Consider the following 13,692-nt stretch of genomic DNA (forward strand, 5'->3'; position numbering starts at 1 on the left):
GTAAACAAAATAGAAACAAGTACAAAGGATACACATTTCGGGGTAACAATATAATTAGTTGACACCCCTTGGTCACGTTCCTTATGGGTCCAAATGTACATAACTAGGCCAGAGAAAGTGAGCCTGACCAGCTTGGTGCAGAGAGTCTACATTAGTCTTGTTGATATCACCCACTGAACTGTGCTAAGGCATTGACTAAAATGCAACACATATTCTATAAAACTTGGATTTGGGGGTTAAAAAAAAAAACCATATCGTAGGCAATTAAGCTGACGAGCTTATATTAATGAATAAATATCACCACAGGTGTTTCATAAACAATAGAGCTTCCATGAAACCATTAAGTTGTTCTTAAAAGTCCATGTCGGGAAGACGTCCAATAATAAGTCTTCCACATTGTGGGCAACTGTTCAAGCAGGAGTGGTGTGGCATGGGGAGAGCAGAAATGCTCACCTAAATAGACATTACCATTGGATCTGGATGTTCTGAGGAGAATCAATGAGAAATTTTCTACCGCAATAACCCCCGGTTTTCAGACTGGTATACAATAGCCTGCAAGGCAGACATGCACAGAAGTCTTCCTATAGGCTGAATACGATATTAAACCTTTACGTCTGCTCTACAATGTTTGACGTTCTCCATACTGAGGTGAAACATTGTCTTCTCCTGCACAGAAGTGGCTTCCTACATTCCCCACACTGTCCAGTTATGGAACCAGAGTAACCACAATGCTGGGTCAGATAAGAATCTCTTTGCTCCAACATATTCCCTGAGAGTTCCCCATCAACTACCTCATTAAATAGGACACACATTCTAATGGGTTTGGAACAAGCACGTACGGACAGGTGAATGACAAAGAAGTCAGGGTTGGAAGAAGAACATCATGATACAACCTGCTTATGACACAGTAGACCAGGGGTCTTCAACCAATGGTTTTTCAGCTGCTACTAATCCACAGTTGCCAGCACCCCTAGACAGGTACGCTGGAAGCTGTAGATCAGCATCAGTCACCGGCTGTAGAACCTCATAGGCTACAAGACATTACCATGGGGCAAGGACAATCACACAGGGAAATATCCACCTCTCAGCACAAGACAAGGATGGACGTTTCACACTTTGGAATGCTCATACAGCGAGATTAAACCTCCAAATGCTATTGATCTGGAGAAGACTTTAGGTTGAAAGGGTGATGCCACTGAAGGTTAAGCAGAATGATGGTGAGAGACAGACAGCAATGCAGCATCTGGTTGATTAATGCCACCTCCCTCCTGTCCACTCGCCAAACTCAAAGACATTGCATTTTACCATCTACAATAGCTCCACCGCCAGCTTCCTGCAACACACTCTGTGATTGGCTGCTGTCTGGCAACGATATGACATCATAATTTCCCACCACCTCAGCTGTGCAGAAGATAACCAGAATAAAAAAAAAAAAAGGAAAAAAAGGAAGGGGGAGAAAAAAAAAAGGTGGAAAGACAAAACAAAAGAATTTAGAAGATAAACAGAAATCCATTAAACTCATGGGAAGATCGTTAGTGGACACGTTTGATTGATATTGTCAGGTAGACTATTATACTATCTTATTGGCTAATTACGGCATGTTTATGTCAAACAAAAAAAGAACAGCAATGGCATTCTAGAAACAAAGATGAAGGTGCATGAACATTTCTCAACATTGGCATCTCCAAAGCGTTGGGTGGGATTGGACGGAGGGTTTCCCTCCCCCTCCCCTCTCTGCTCATGGTGATGCTTCTACTGGTGACCCTTGGACAATGGGTGGGAGATGAAAGGTAGGGTAATGAGCAAACAGAAGAGATGGACAAGGCATGATATAAACAAAATCAAGAATACGGTCCTGCAAATGATGGTCGGTGAATCAATGAGAAACATGAGAACAGAAATTATGTAAGTTAATGCAACTGCCTTTATAAAGACAGGGCAAGGCTAATTTATTAGGTTTATAAATGATGCACCTTATAAAATTAGGAGAGGCCTCTGACAGTGAAGATCCGTGCCTAAAATACCCCATCTATCATGGCTTTTTTTTCCAGCTCTATAAAGCAACATCTACAGGTCAGATGTAGACTTTGATCTGCACTTAAGCAAGCATCAATACCCGCCCAGGGCACACTGAGCATGTGCAGAGTCACTGACACAACTGGAAGCTTGACCAAGACTACACAGATGGGGAACGTTACAGCATTTTCTCAGAGGCATGGATCTTTACCATCATAGAGTGAATGAAACGACACCTTCATGCTGATAATATAGGCAATAATTGAACATAGTACAGCACCAATAAAAGTGAAGCATTAGTGTATTGTCAGAAAAATGCATCCGCTAAGGCAAGAAATATGGCTGCCCCTATATGGAACATATGCAGAGGGGGAATGTATTGTGCATATGGCACCAAAACAGACCAAAAGACACCAAGTCCCACACAGGTAATGTCTATGAGCTCATATGGGGCTGCCTTTGCTTTGACCCAACACTAAGCTCTGCTTTACGATTGGTCCATACCGACCCATGCTTTTATAGCTCTTACCATATTCCCTAATATGGCTGCAAATGACTTAATCCTTATACTTGAACAGCCAACACAACCTTGGTCTCCTTGGTCTTACCCACCAACATAGGTCCATGTTGGTTTAACAAACATATGGCATTTTTTTTATATTTAAAGACTTTTAGGAACACTGTTCCAAATTAGAGAGAGACCCCTTATTCATAAAAGCCCATGCCCCAAACATTCCAAAGAGCAGATCTTGGACTTGAAACAGAGACTTCACCGTATATTGCTGCCAAGTTGATGTTGCATTTATAGGGCCATACTGTAAATCAGGCATTTGGGTTTAGATCCCCCCTTTACATTTAACCCCCTCCCTTAGCCCATACAAGTTAATGCAGTTACTCTGCTATGATTCTAAGACCATTCAAACCGGCATTCACCCCAAATGTGACTGACGTCAGTCTAACACCCCCCTTTGGGCCCACCAGAGTGACCAGCCTCACACTAGATCATATTCCCCCCACATGTAAGAGCAACACAAATGGGGGAATTCACAAAAGTGCCACTAAGTACTCAGTTTATAAAGTGTCGGTCGTTAAATTGTACAAGTGTCATAAGCAAGACGAGTTCACAAAAGGTATCTTATAGTTTTATGGATTTATCTTAATAGCCACCCCCATTTTTTTTCATTTTTTCTTTTAAAGTTGTCGGTAGGGGTGGGAAAAAATAACAGAAAATTGGTCTGTGAAGTCAGTGCAAATATGACACTTTTAAACAACTTTACTTACCGAAATTTTTGTGAATTCCCTCCATTGACTCTCCTTTATAGCATAATGATGACATCACATTTATGACATCACAGACTGATGTCACTGATTGATGTCATTTAGCAGCAACTGCATAGGGAGGATGAACTAATGAACAAGCAAAATGGCTGAAAAAGACCCTTTCAATGGCTGAATGTCAGATCTTTATGGGGAGGCTCCTTTCTGATGACCTGTATGTACTAAAGCAGTTGTTCTCAACCTTCCTAATGCCGTGACCCTTTAATACAGTTCCTCATGTTGTGGTGACCCCCAACCGTAAAATTATTCCCAAGACCATCGGAAATATGTGTTTTCCGATGGTCTTAAGCGACCCCTGTGAAAGGGTTGTTCAACCCCCAAAGGTGTCCTGACCCACAGGTTGAGAACTGCTGTACTAAAGCTAAACACTGGTACCGAGTACCCAGAACAGGACCCTGAAACAAATATATTTGAAAGTTTTCACTGTAGAAAGAGCTCCTGGTTGTGTTTAGGAGGGAAGGAAAGGCAGCCAGGAAGTGGGTGGCGGGGCAAAAAGCAGACGAGGCGAGTGCATGAAGAGGGCAGTAAAAGTAGCAAAGAGAAGCATATATCAGCAGGGAATCAATGCGAGTGAGATAGTGATGTGTGGGAAAGAATGGCGCAAAGCACAGAAAGAAAGAGTAAAAGATGGAAGAGATTCATTGATGCATCTAACAACATTAGAGTGGAAGGATTAGTTTCACTGGGAGTGCCAGATGCATCAAACAAGGCTTAGTGGCTAAGGCTGCAATCAGTGTGTATACATTACCCAGCAACTCTGCTGCCACCAACTCATTGGTAAGACACATAAACATGGAAGCCAAGGACAGCTGCTCTGTATTTTAATGGTAAACTTTCATTATTGGTTGAAGGAGAAGGAAAGGCATTTTGGCATTTTACTGCCAATAGATTAGTCACAATAGTGCCACCTAGAACACTATATTCTGTAGAAAGCTTTACCATACCTGAGTGAACAGCCCTAGAAGGTCCCTGTGTTTGTTTGAGATAGCAGCTGCCATTTTAGCTTGGTCTCAAGTAGCTTCCATGCTGCAGCTTTGGCTGCTGGTAGCTCAGATTACACAGCACAGTTGGGAGGAGGAGAGAGATTAGATGAGAGGGGGAGGAGGAAAAGGGAGAGGAAGAGAGGAGCAAACTAAGCAGACTCGTGCCCTGAAAGATTTTTCTGAGAGCAGGAAGTCTGACACAGAAGAACGTGTGTACACAAACGAAGAAAAGTAAACCCGTGTTTCTTTTGAAACACAGATAAAGCTTACTTAGTTTTTACCTTTCCTTCTCCTCTAAATACCTGGTCTCAACCCCATAAAGACTGTAAGAAGTAAATGCCCACCTAATAAGATTCTCAGAAGGGACTTGGAAAGTAACAAGGAGTATTAGGGGCCCAAGGAGCTCAACAATTGGTTTTATAGATTAGTCTAACAAAACAAAATCAGAACTTAAGTGCCTTTACAGAAACAAGGGCAGGTCATGCAATAGGAATACAGATATATCATTCTACACCCATCTCTCAGATTTGCAAGTAGAGACGAAGGCAGAATGATACAAAGTGTGTGTGGGGGAATTGTGCCTCTGGAAGAAATTATTTAAGCGTTTAACAGTTCATGGCAGACCCTTTGTAACCAATCAACATTCACTGTACCAGAAACAAATCAATGGAAGATAATACCTGCCTACAACCTAGGAGACCCAATCGGCAACAGAGGTAACTCAGCACTTACCAACGAGAAACCCAAATGACATTACAGTAACATAAAAATATTCCTCTCTTAAAGTCACCAAGAGATGTCATGTCCTGTAGGGTCTTATGGTTTGTGCACGGACAACCAAAAGAAAAGAAGAGCTGCATTACTTACCTTTTCTAACGACTCTGTAGCTTCGGTTATTATGGTCCTCACTGTGCAGCTGCTCTGATTGATTCTGCTGAACAGAACTGCTTTGTGGGTAGCGTTCAACCAAACTCCAAGCAGTCTCTTCCCCATCTCGGGAACCTGGTCTCTCTCCATGAGGAAAGTTCAAAACAGACCTGCTGCTCTCGGAGCGGCTAACCGAGGTCTCCTTTTCTTCAGTAGTCTGATCTGCATCTAAATTTTCTAATACTGCATCTGTCATAGTGTCCCATGGGTGCCCGTGTCCCCCGATGACGGAGGGCGTAGGCGTGAGGTCATCTTCGGGCTCAGCCACAGGTGCAGAGGAAGAGTCGTACTCTGAATGGCCGTGGTGAAGCATGTTCTTCAGTATCAACCGGCGGAGGTTATGAACTGAAGAGAGAGATAAAGAGAGGCCAATGATATAAAGTTTTACTTTTTCAAGTTATAAATGATAGTGGTTGGATTTGCTACCAAAGCCCTGATGGATAGCTGTGGCATTACTGGAGTAGCCTACACCAGGAGGCTTTGTTAAAGAAATGGCTTACTCACCATCATCCAGTGCAGACTCAGCCAGCCCTTCAGTCACCTCAGGCCAATGGTAGGGAATGTGGTTGGAAGAATCTAACCCCCGTGTCCCACCTCCAGCATCCTCTTCTTTGGATGGGATAGGCAGCAGGGTAGGTGTCCGAGCTTCATCATCTTCATCATCCTCCCGCTCTGGTTCCTCTAGGACGACATCTGGCTTTTGACCCAAGAATTCCCCAGCGCCCTCGTCACCTGAACATTTTAACAACAGTTCATTTGGTGGTCTGTTGGGCAGGGTGAGAATTACCTGGTTCCATCTCTTTTGAAGCCACAACAGACTTATCTACAGATCTCTAGGTCAAATTGACTTCATTATTTGCCTTATGAGTAAAAGACCTAATGACCACCTAAGTAGGTAAGCTTTGTGGGCAGTACCAGAAGCCTACAAGATACTTCTACCAAGATATAATGCAGATCACCCTAAAAATGATTTGTGGGACCTGAATTGAGAAGGATTAGAAGGCCAGTCCGTGCATGTTTATCCTCCATCATACTCACCTGATTGGGGGTCTTCACTGTTATGCCTTAGAACTCCTTCTGCAGTGAGTTTGGGCATGTGGGCTCTCTGTAGGACCATGCTGAGAGGAATCAGACAGCCGGGAAGAGGTCTTTGGTTAGAACAATATCATTCACTTCATAAATATCATGAACTTCATATCCTAAATAAACAATGACGACCAACAGAATAGTTGCTTAGACTAGACCAATGTATAGAACATACTAACAGCTGATGTAAAGGTGAACTTTCCCTTTTGCATAAATGAAATGATGCAAAAACAGTCAAACAGAGGAGAACTTTGTGGTTGCTACGATCAGTAAACTGCTCACCTGGCAGAGGTCGGTCTATTGATGTCCTGGGATTTCCGTTTGGTGGCACCGGGAGGATTCCTCATGGCACCATTGGTTGCTTCTTCCAATAAGTCCATCCACCTATAAAGGAAAAGGGACATTCTGTTTATATTCTGCTTATATTCATGTTTTTGTTTTCATGCTATTTCACCTTTACCAACCACCACACCAATAAACAATGGATTCCTTCTGTAAGGATATGCTTCAGTTTAACCCTTTGTGTTGGTGTCCGCCAATGGCAGGCAAGTGAAAAGACCCAAGACCCCAGAGTCACCGCCCTTACGTGTTTTTCTCCGAGGATGTCAGTGCCACCAGTTCGTAGATTTGAGGTCCTAGGTCTGAAGTGCAGATAATAAACAGGGCTTTTTTATCTGGAACAGAAACACAAGTTCTATCAACATAAGATCTGCTTGACCTATCCGAACCAGCTCCTATACTAGCAGCCTTGCCACATGCTCATATGTACACTATGAAAAACAGGGCGCATTACGCTACAGTGAAGCCTCCCACCTAGGGAACACGGTCTTTATGAGGTGCATTCATTTCCCTAACTTCTGATCCTCCATGGACCTTCTCAGCATGCAATACCTGTTTATTTTTTGCCTTTGGGACAGAAAGTGGCATCACTGCAAGGCACCCTGCAATGAGGTACTTCCTACCCAAATAACTGTCAAAGACCCTTTTACTAGGAAGATTGAAATAATTGCTAGGAGGGCAGGTCCTACCTGTAGCCACTGATCGAACAAGGACAGAGTTCAGCTTGATGACCGGACTAAAGGTTTGTTTGGTGTCCGTGGTGGTCTTGCTATGGCATTTGAGCACCAGCTTCTCGTCCTGCTTCTGCAGCAAGACAAGGAGATCTTCCAGCAGGAGAACGTGCAAGTCTATGAAAAGAAACAATAAATAAGGTGAGTTTCGCCTTCACTGATTCAGTTATACCTACAGATACTATGCTGTGCTGGGTTACATACCTATGGTCTTGTCTCTTACCCTCCAGGTGAGAGGCCCCTCGTGTATCATTCGCCTTGTGGTCAGGTCTAAGTTCTGCAAGACAGAAAATCAAGCAATGGAGTCAATGGAGGAACGATCTTCCAGCTGCACCACTTTTGGTGCCCACAATAAACCTCATATTCCCATGGTCATCACTTTGGATATTATACCCCATTACTTTATGATCCCTCAGTAATGGTAACTCTTACAGTACTGCAGCACTCCTCCCACTTAATCAAAACCCCTTGGAATACTTAGCCCCAATCACCTTAAACTCTGCAGCAAGAGGATTATTGGACCGCTCTAAGTGGCTCGCGTCCAGTCGCTTCTGATACTCTGCCAGTCGGTGCTCATTCTCTGCCTGTTTGACCGACTCGTTGACAAACTTCAGAATATCTCGACACCGATCGCGGCAGCGGTATAGCTTTTCGTGTTCCTGAGTCCCAGCTACAAGGGTATGATAATAGTAAGGCCACAGCATTAGTACCCATTCCAACTGGGAATTTACCCAAATCCAGGCAAGCAGCACGGTCTCATAAGCCACCCTTTCTATTAGAGCCTGAGGAGGTAGATTGTGGGCAAGTACTGTCCAATGAATTTTAGGTGTGACGAAGAGACACCCAAAGGGTGTAGTTTTGTTTCCAAGCTCTATGGTAAAGATTGGTGGTCCTGGTCCAAGGCACATGCCCATACTTTGCGATTACCACCTTGGAACATGGGAACATGGTGGTACAGCCAAAGATGGAAACCAACAATCCTGTTGAAGTGGAGAGTGTGTCTAACTGCACATTCCGGCACAATGCATTTCTAGGGAAGACATGTCGTAAATGGCACAAATCTACTCACATTCCGTGTGTTTGAGGACATTTTCCAGCAGCAGGGGGTACTTGGTCAGCCGTTGCATCTCAGACACAATAAGGTCTTTCAACTGCAGTCGCCGGCACTGGGGGTTGCTTTCAGCTTCCTAGGGGGACAGGGCAGGAGAAGGCACATAGGAGGAGAGATTAACCCAGTAACAGTGATGGGTTGAGTAGCCAAAACCAAAGGTATGGGTGGCTACCTACCTGCATGAAGAGACTAAACCGCGTCTCTTTCCTCTTTTTGGCTTTGATCAGTTCAAGGGCAGATATCTGGTAAGAGCAGAACTTGGCTGCTTCCATCCGGACTTCTTCTCCTGCTGCTCCATCAAACTAACAGAACAATGGAAGGAGAGAAAATGAATCCCTCAACACATCCTTATTTTGGGTACTTAGCAAAGTGTCTTCTAAAGGTGGAAGGAATTATTGGAAGAAGAAACCAAAATGTTGCAGGAGGAGACAGTTACCCGCAATAGCATGAGGTCTCCAATCTCTTTGATGACCGGTCCTTCTTCTCTCAGTCGCTTCATCGACTCTGCCAGGGAGTCTAGAATGAAGGAGAACAGGGGTGAGAGGAGCAGTGATGGTACATGGACATTCCCACTGTATTGCTGCAAACTATAAGCACTATAAGCCCCATGGCCGCTACCCTTATACATATGGCGCCCAGAAGCAAGCCTGCTTTAAGCGTTACTATTCTTGCCTGTGAACTCAACTCTTCCCATGTAACCTTCCCATCTCTAAATACTCATCATTTCATGCCACAATAAAGCAACCTCAGACTTTCAACCATAACCACTTCCTCTTTCATGTTGAGTTCATAGCCTAAAACTACAGTGAAATCCTTCCAGCCGCCCTCAAAAAAGGAAGTTGTTGGTAACCTCACCTTAAATCCCCTCGTGTTGCAATCCTTTGTCTCTAAAGCTGGCCATACACGCACCGATAATATCGTACAAAACCTCGTTTCGTACGATATTTGGTGCGTGTATGGCAAGTCGGTGAGTCGACCCTTATCGCAGGAGGCTGCTGATATCGGTCGACTCGCCGATCGGCCCGGTCAAAAGATTTTGATCGGGCGACATAGAAGGTGCCTGAGCAAAATCTGCCGTCAGGGCTGAATCGGCAGAAGGAGGTAGAAATCCTATTGTTTCTACCTCCTTATCTGCTGTTTCAGCCCTGAAGGTTAGTGACAGGTCTGACGATCTTTCGTGCGACCGATGCAGATCGCCACACTGAACCACGCTGAACACTGAAGACACTGGTCCATAGCCTATAACCCTTGCCCAAACCTATCTGATGCAGTTAATCTAGAGAAGTCTCCCTGCAGAGACTTGTCTACATGGATTATCCAATGGGCTACATCCCACATGCAGATTTTATTTTACAATTTTAACAGTCCATTCCCTTAATTAATTGCATGGATGGTCTCTATAATTTTCCCAGTTCCCATGGTGCCCTAAGACACAAGTGTAGAGGCTCATAGGAAGCAGATGTGACAGAATGTAAAGACAAAAACATAATTAAGCCTTACTGTGGATCTCAATGAGCTCTGGGAGATTGGGGAAGACAAGCCAGAGCTCATCTGGGGTCAGCAGATTCTCCTTGCGCATCCGCTGGTAGAAAATGAGATCCAGCACTCGTAAAACCCGGAGGTGGGAGGCTTCTGTTACAAACAGCTCTGGGGCAGAAAGAAAGAGACAATCATTTTATAGAACAAGTCTAAGCATGAAAAAAACGACTCTGTCCCTCTCTATTACACTATAGAGGTGAAGATGCACAGAGCTACTAGTAGCAGCTACTTCTCGTGGCTACTAAAATAGACAATGCTGATCATTTACTGATAATTGTCTCTACGTGTGTTTTAGCAGAGGCAATTCTCAGTATTGTCTATGGCACGGTATTTTCTGGCATTTAGTAGCTGTGAAAAAGTAGCTGCTACTAGTTGCTCTGTGTGTCTTCACCCTAAGAGTATCCAAAGCAAGATGTACTACTCAGACCAGACAACTCAATCTCTTTGAGCCTACTCATAGGTACTGGGTAACAGGCACTCACCGTGTATCACCTCTTGCCGCGCCCTCTCTTTAGGCAGCAGATGCAACGCCACATCCCGCCCCACCGTATGCTGCCAGTTTTGGGCATCGGGCTCAGGATCAAGGTCGGAGAGGTGGCCCAGGTCGTCTTCCTGCAGGTTGGAGAGCAGCAGTTCTCCGGTGAACCCCAAATTGGGCGACTCGATGCTCCTGTAACCATAAAGCTGGGTTCAAAAGCCTGTGTTGAGCCAAAAGGTACTGACCCATCCATCACGGTTGCCCTGCTTACCTTCGACATAACTTGGGAGTATAGGGTGGGGTGGGGTTATCCAGGGACCTGGGATGAAAACACAAGTATTAAAGCTCTCACTAATTACAAGTACATAATGATAGTATCTGTTGTATTGCCAATACAATCACTTAGTGCCCTTATTACCTTTATTAGCTTAGTTGGCATTCTCTGTACTTTCTCTACTCTCATAATGCCCTTGTATATATAGCGGAGGGTATAAGTGCACTGTATAAAGTAGTTGGGCTATTAGCAGTCCTATACCCCTCAGTGCGTACCTGCATATACATGATCGACTCCTACAGCACAGACCCAACTCCCCGGCCAATTCTCACCTTGCGGACAGGCTGGATGCAGAGGATGAAGCCGACTGGTGTAGCCGTGTGGCCTCAGCGGCCGCGTCCATATCCACGTCACTGCGTGATCGAGGCACATTGTCCACTTTGCGAGACTTTTTCAGCTCTTCCCTTCCCTTCAGGCTTTCTGAACGGCCCAGTTTCACCTCCAACCTGGTCCTGCATGAAACAAAAACAACAGCGGCAAAGTTTTATTGGATCATGGTTTTGCTTTGTGTAACAACCAAGCTTCAGCGGGCAGCCATTTTGCTTTGTGAAATTGATGGGCCATTCCGTAGGCAATGAAAACTCATTCAAAGTCAAGTGCATTGTGGGTAAAATAGGCACAACCTGTAAATTTGTAATGGGTGCAACTATGCCTAGTGTCTTACACATCGGCCTGCAGATTGGCTTAGTACAGGGGAATCCCTCTGCTGCCATAGTTTTATGGTATCTCTCTGTAAAGGCTATGAGCAAACTTAGGGGGCTGTTCCTCTGTTCCTGCTGAATTGTGCTTAGTACAGGGGAATCCCTCTGCTGCCATAGTTTTATGGTATCTCTCTGTACAGGCTATGAGCAAACTTATGGGCTGTTCCTGCTGAATTTTGCTTAGTACAGGGGAATCCCTATGCTGCCATAGTTTTATGGTATCTCTCTGTACAGGCTATGAGCAAACTTAGGGGGCTGTTCCTGCTGAATTGTGCTTATACAGGGGAATCCCTATGCTGCCATAGTTTTATGGTATCTCTCTGTACAGGCTATGAGCAAACTTAGGGGGCTGTTCCTGCTGAATTGTGCTTATACAGGGGAATCCCTATGCTGCCATAGTTTTATGGTATCTCTCTGTACAGGCTATGAGCAAACTTAGGGGGCTGTTCCTAATGAATTGTGCTTAGTACAGGGGAATCCCTATGCTGCCATAGTTTTATGGTATCTCTCTTTAAAGGCTATGAGCAAACTTAGGGGGCTGTTCCTGCTGAATTGTGCTTAGTACAGGGGAATCCCTCTGCTGCCATAGTTTTATGGTATCTCTCTGTACAGGCTATGAGCAAACTTATGGGCTGTTCCTGCTGAATTTTGCTTAGTACAGGGGAATCCCTATGCTGCCATAGTTTTATGGTATCTCTCTGTACAGGCTATGAGCAAACTTAGGGGGCTGTTCCTGCTGAATTGTGCTTATACAGGGGAATCCCTATGCTGCCATAGTTTTATGGTATCTCTCTGTACAGGCTATGAGCAAACTTATGGGCTGTTCCTGCTGAATTTTGCTTAGTACAGGGGAATCCCTATGCTGCCATAGTTTTATGGTATCTCTCTGTACAGGCTATGAGCAAACTTAGGGGGCTGTTCCTGCTGAATTGTGCTTATACAGGGGAATCCCTATGCTGCCATAGTTTTATGGTATCTCTCTGTACAGGCTATGAGCAAACTTAGGGGGCTGTTCCTAATGAATTGTGCTTAGTACAGGGGAATCCCTATGCTGCCATAGTTTTATGGTATCTCTCTTTAAAGGCTATGAGCAAACTTAGGGGGCTGTTCCTGCTGAATTGTGCTTAGTACAGGGGAATCCCTCTGCTGCCATAGTTTTATGGTATCTCTCTGTACAGGCTATGAGCAAACTTATGGGCTGTTCCTGCTGAATTTTGCTTAGTACAGGGGAATCCCTATGCTGCCATAGTTTTATGGTATCTCTCTGTACAGGCTATGAGCAAACTTAGGGGGCTGTTCCTGCTGAATTGTGCTTATACAGGGGAATCCCTATGCTGCCATAGTTTTATGGTATCTCTCTGTACAGGCTATGAGCAAACTTATGGGCTGTTCCTGCTGAATTTTGCTTAGTACAGGGGAATCCCTATGCTGCCATAGTTTTATGGTATCTCTCTGTACAGGCTATGAGCAAACTTAGGGGGCTGTTCCTGCTGAATTGTGCTTATACAGGGGAATCCCTATGCTGCCATAGTTTTATGGTATCTCTCTGTACAGGCTATGAGCAAACTTAGGGGTATATTAGAGAGTATATTGGCCCATGAATAACCCCATTGCAGTGCTCTGTTAGCCCAACATTCCACTCAAATCCTTATGACGCTGTGTAATTAGGTTAATTAAGTTTAAATCAACTGCCCAGTCATTCAACCCAATTGTCTGTATATGACGCCATTGCCCCAGCAGCGGCGCACACACGCGCTACACTGGGAGTCACGCCAAGCCGTAATAAGCACGGGACTTTCTCTACTGCACACAAGGCTAACGGCACAAATCCGATTAAAGCCAACATAACCAGAGGGTTGGTCCCAGTTCATCCAAGGACAGCTAATACAGATATGAATCAGAACCATCCAGGTCAGGCCCATCTTATATAACTTACAGTAAGGTCATTTATTTCCCATAAATCAAGGACCCCAAGAGTGCAGATCCTTATACCTTGTTGGACTACATTACCCAGCATCCTCTATGGTTTTGGCTTGGCCGGCAAGAATGACACTAAAACACAGAGCCTGGAATACTGCTGGTTTTCAGGGGTTGCTGGGAGGTGTATTT

At 44.6% G+C, this 13,692-nt stretch overlaps 1 protein-coding gene across 8 annotated transcripts in view; it reads right to left on the reverse strand.

Annotated features, from left to right (window-relative positions):
• arhgef11 (Rho guanine nucleotide exchange factor 11) overlaps nucleotides 1-13,692 on the reverse strand; it is an 88,966-nt gene that overhangs the window by 4,141 nt on the left and 71,133 nt on the right. For 7 of the 8 annotated variants that reach the window (XM_002938991.5, XM_031891603.1, XM_031891601.1 and 4 more), the window contains 16 exons: nucleotides 11,155-11,334; nucleotides 10,820-10,867; nucleotides 10,553-10,740; nucleotides 10,032-10,178; nucleotides 8,968-9,047; nucleotides 8,708-8,833; nucleotides 8,490-8,607; nucleotides 7,912-8,090; nucleotides 7,625-7,697; nucleotides 7,379-7,537; nucleotides 6,937-7,024; nucleotides 6,633-6,734; nucleotides 6,303-6,382; nucleotides 5,769-5,996; nucleotides 5,205-5,609; nucleotides 1,306-1,401 (listed from right to left, as the gene is read on the reverse strand). In XM_002938991.5, the coding sequence (XP_002939037.2) occupies nucleotides 1,306-1,401; nucleotides 5,205-5,609; nucleotides 5,769-5,996; nucleotides 6,303-6,382; nucleotides 6,633-6,734; nucleotides 6,937-7,024; nucleotides 7,379-7,537; nucleotides 7,625-7,697; nucleotides 7,912-8,090; nucleotides 8,490-8,607; nucleotides 8,708-8,833; nucleotides 8,968-9,047; nucleotides 10,032-10,178; nucleotides 10,553-10,740; nucleotides 10,820-10,867; nucleotides 11,155-11,334 (2,297 nt within the window). The remainder of the gene's footprint in view (nucleotides 1-1,305; nucleotides 1,402-5,204; nucleotides 5,610-5,768; nucleotides 5,997-6,302; nucleotides 6,383-6,632; nucleotides 6,735-6,936; nucleotides 7,025-7,378; nucleotides 7,538-7,624; nucleotides 7,698-7,911; nucleotides 8,091-8,489; nucleotides 8,608-8,707; nucleotides 8,834-8,967; nucleotides 9,048-10,031; nucleotides 10,179-10,552; nucleotides 10,741-10,819; nucleotides 10,868-11,154; nucleotides 11,335-13,692) is intronic. The other variant, XM_031891604.1, reaches the window with a different exon arrangement.

This window comes from Xenopus tropicalis, chromosome 8 (assembly GCF_000004195.4).
Source record: "Xenopus tropicalis strain Nigerian chromosome 8, UCB_Xtro_10.0, whole genome shotgun sequence".
NCBI lineage: Eukaryota > Metazoa > Chordata > Amphibia > Anura > Pipidae > Xenopus > Xenopus tropicalis.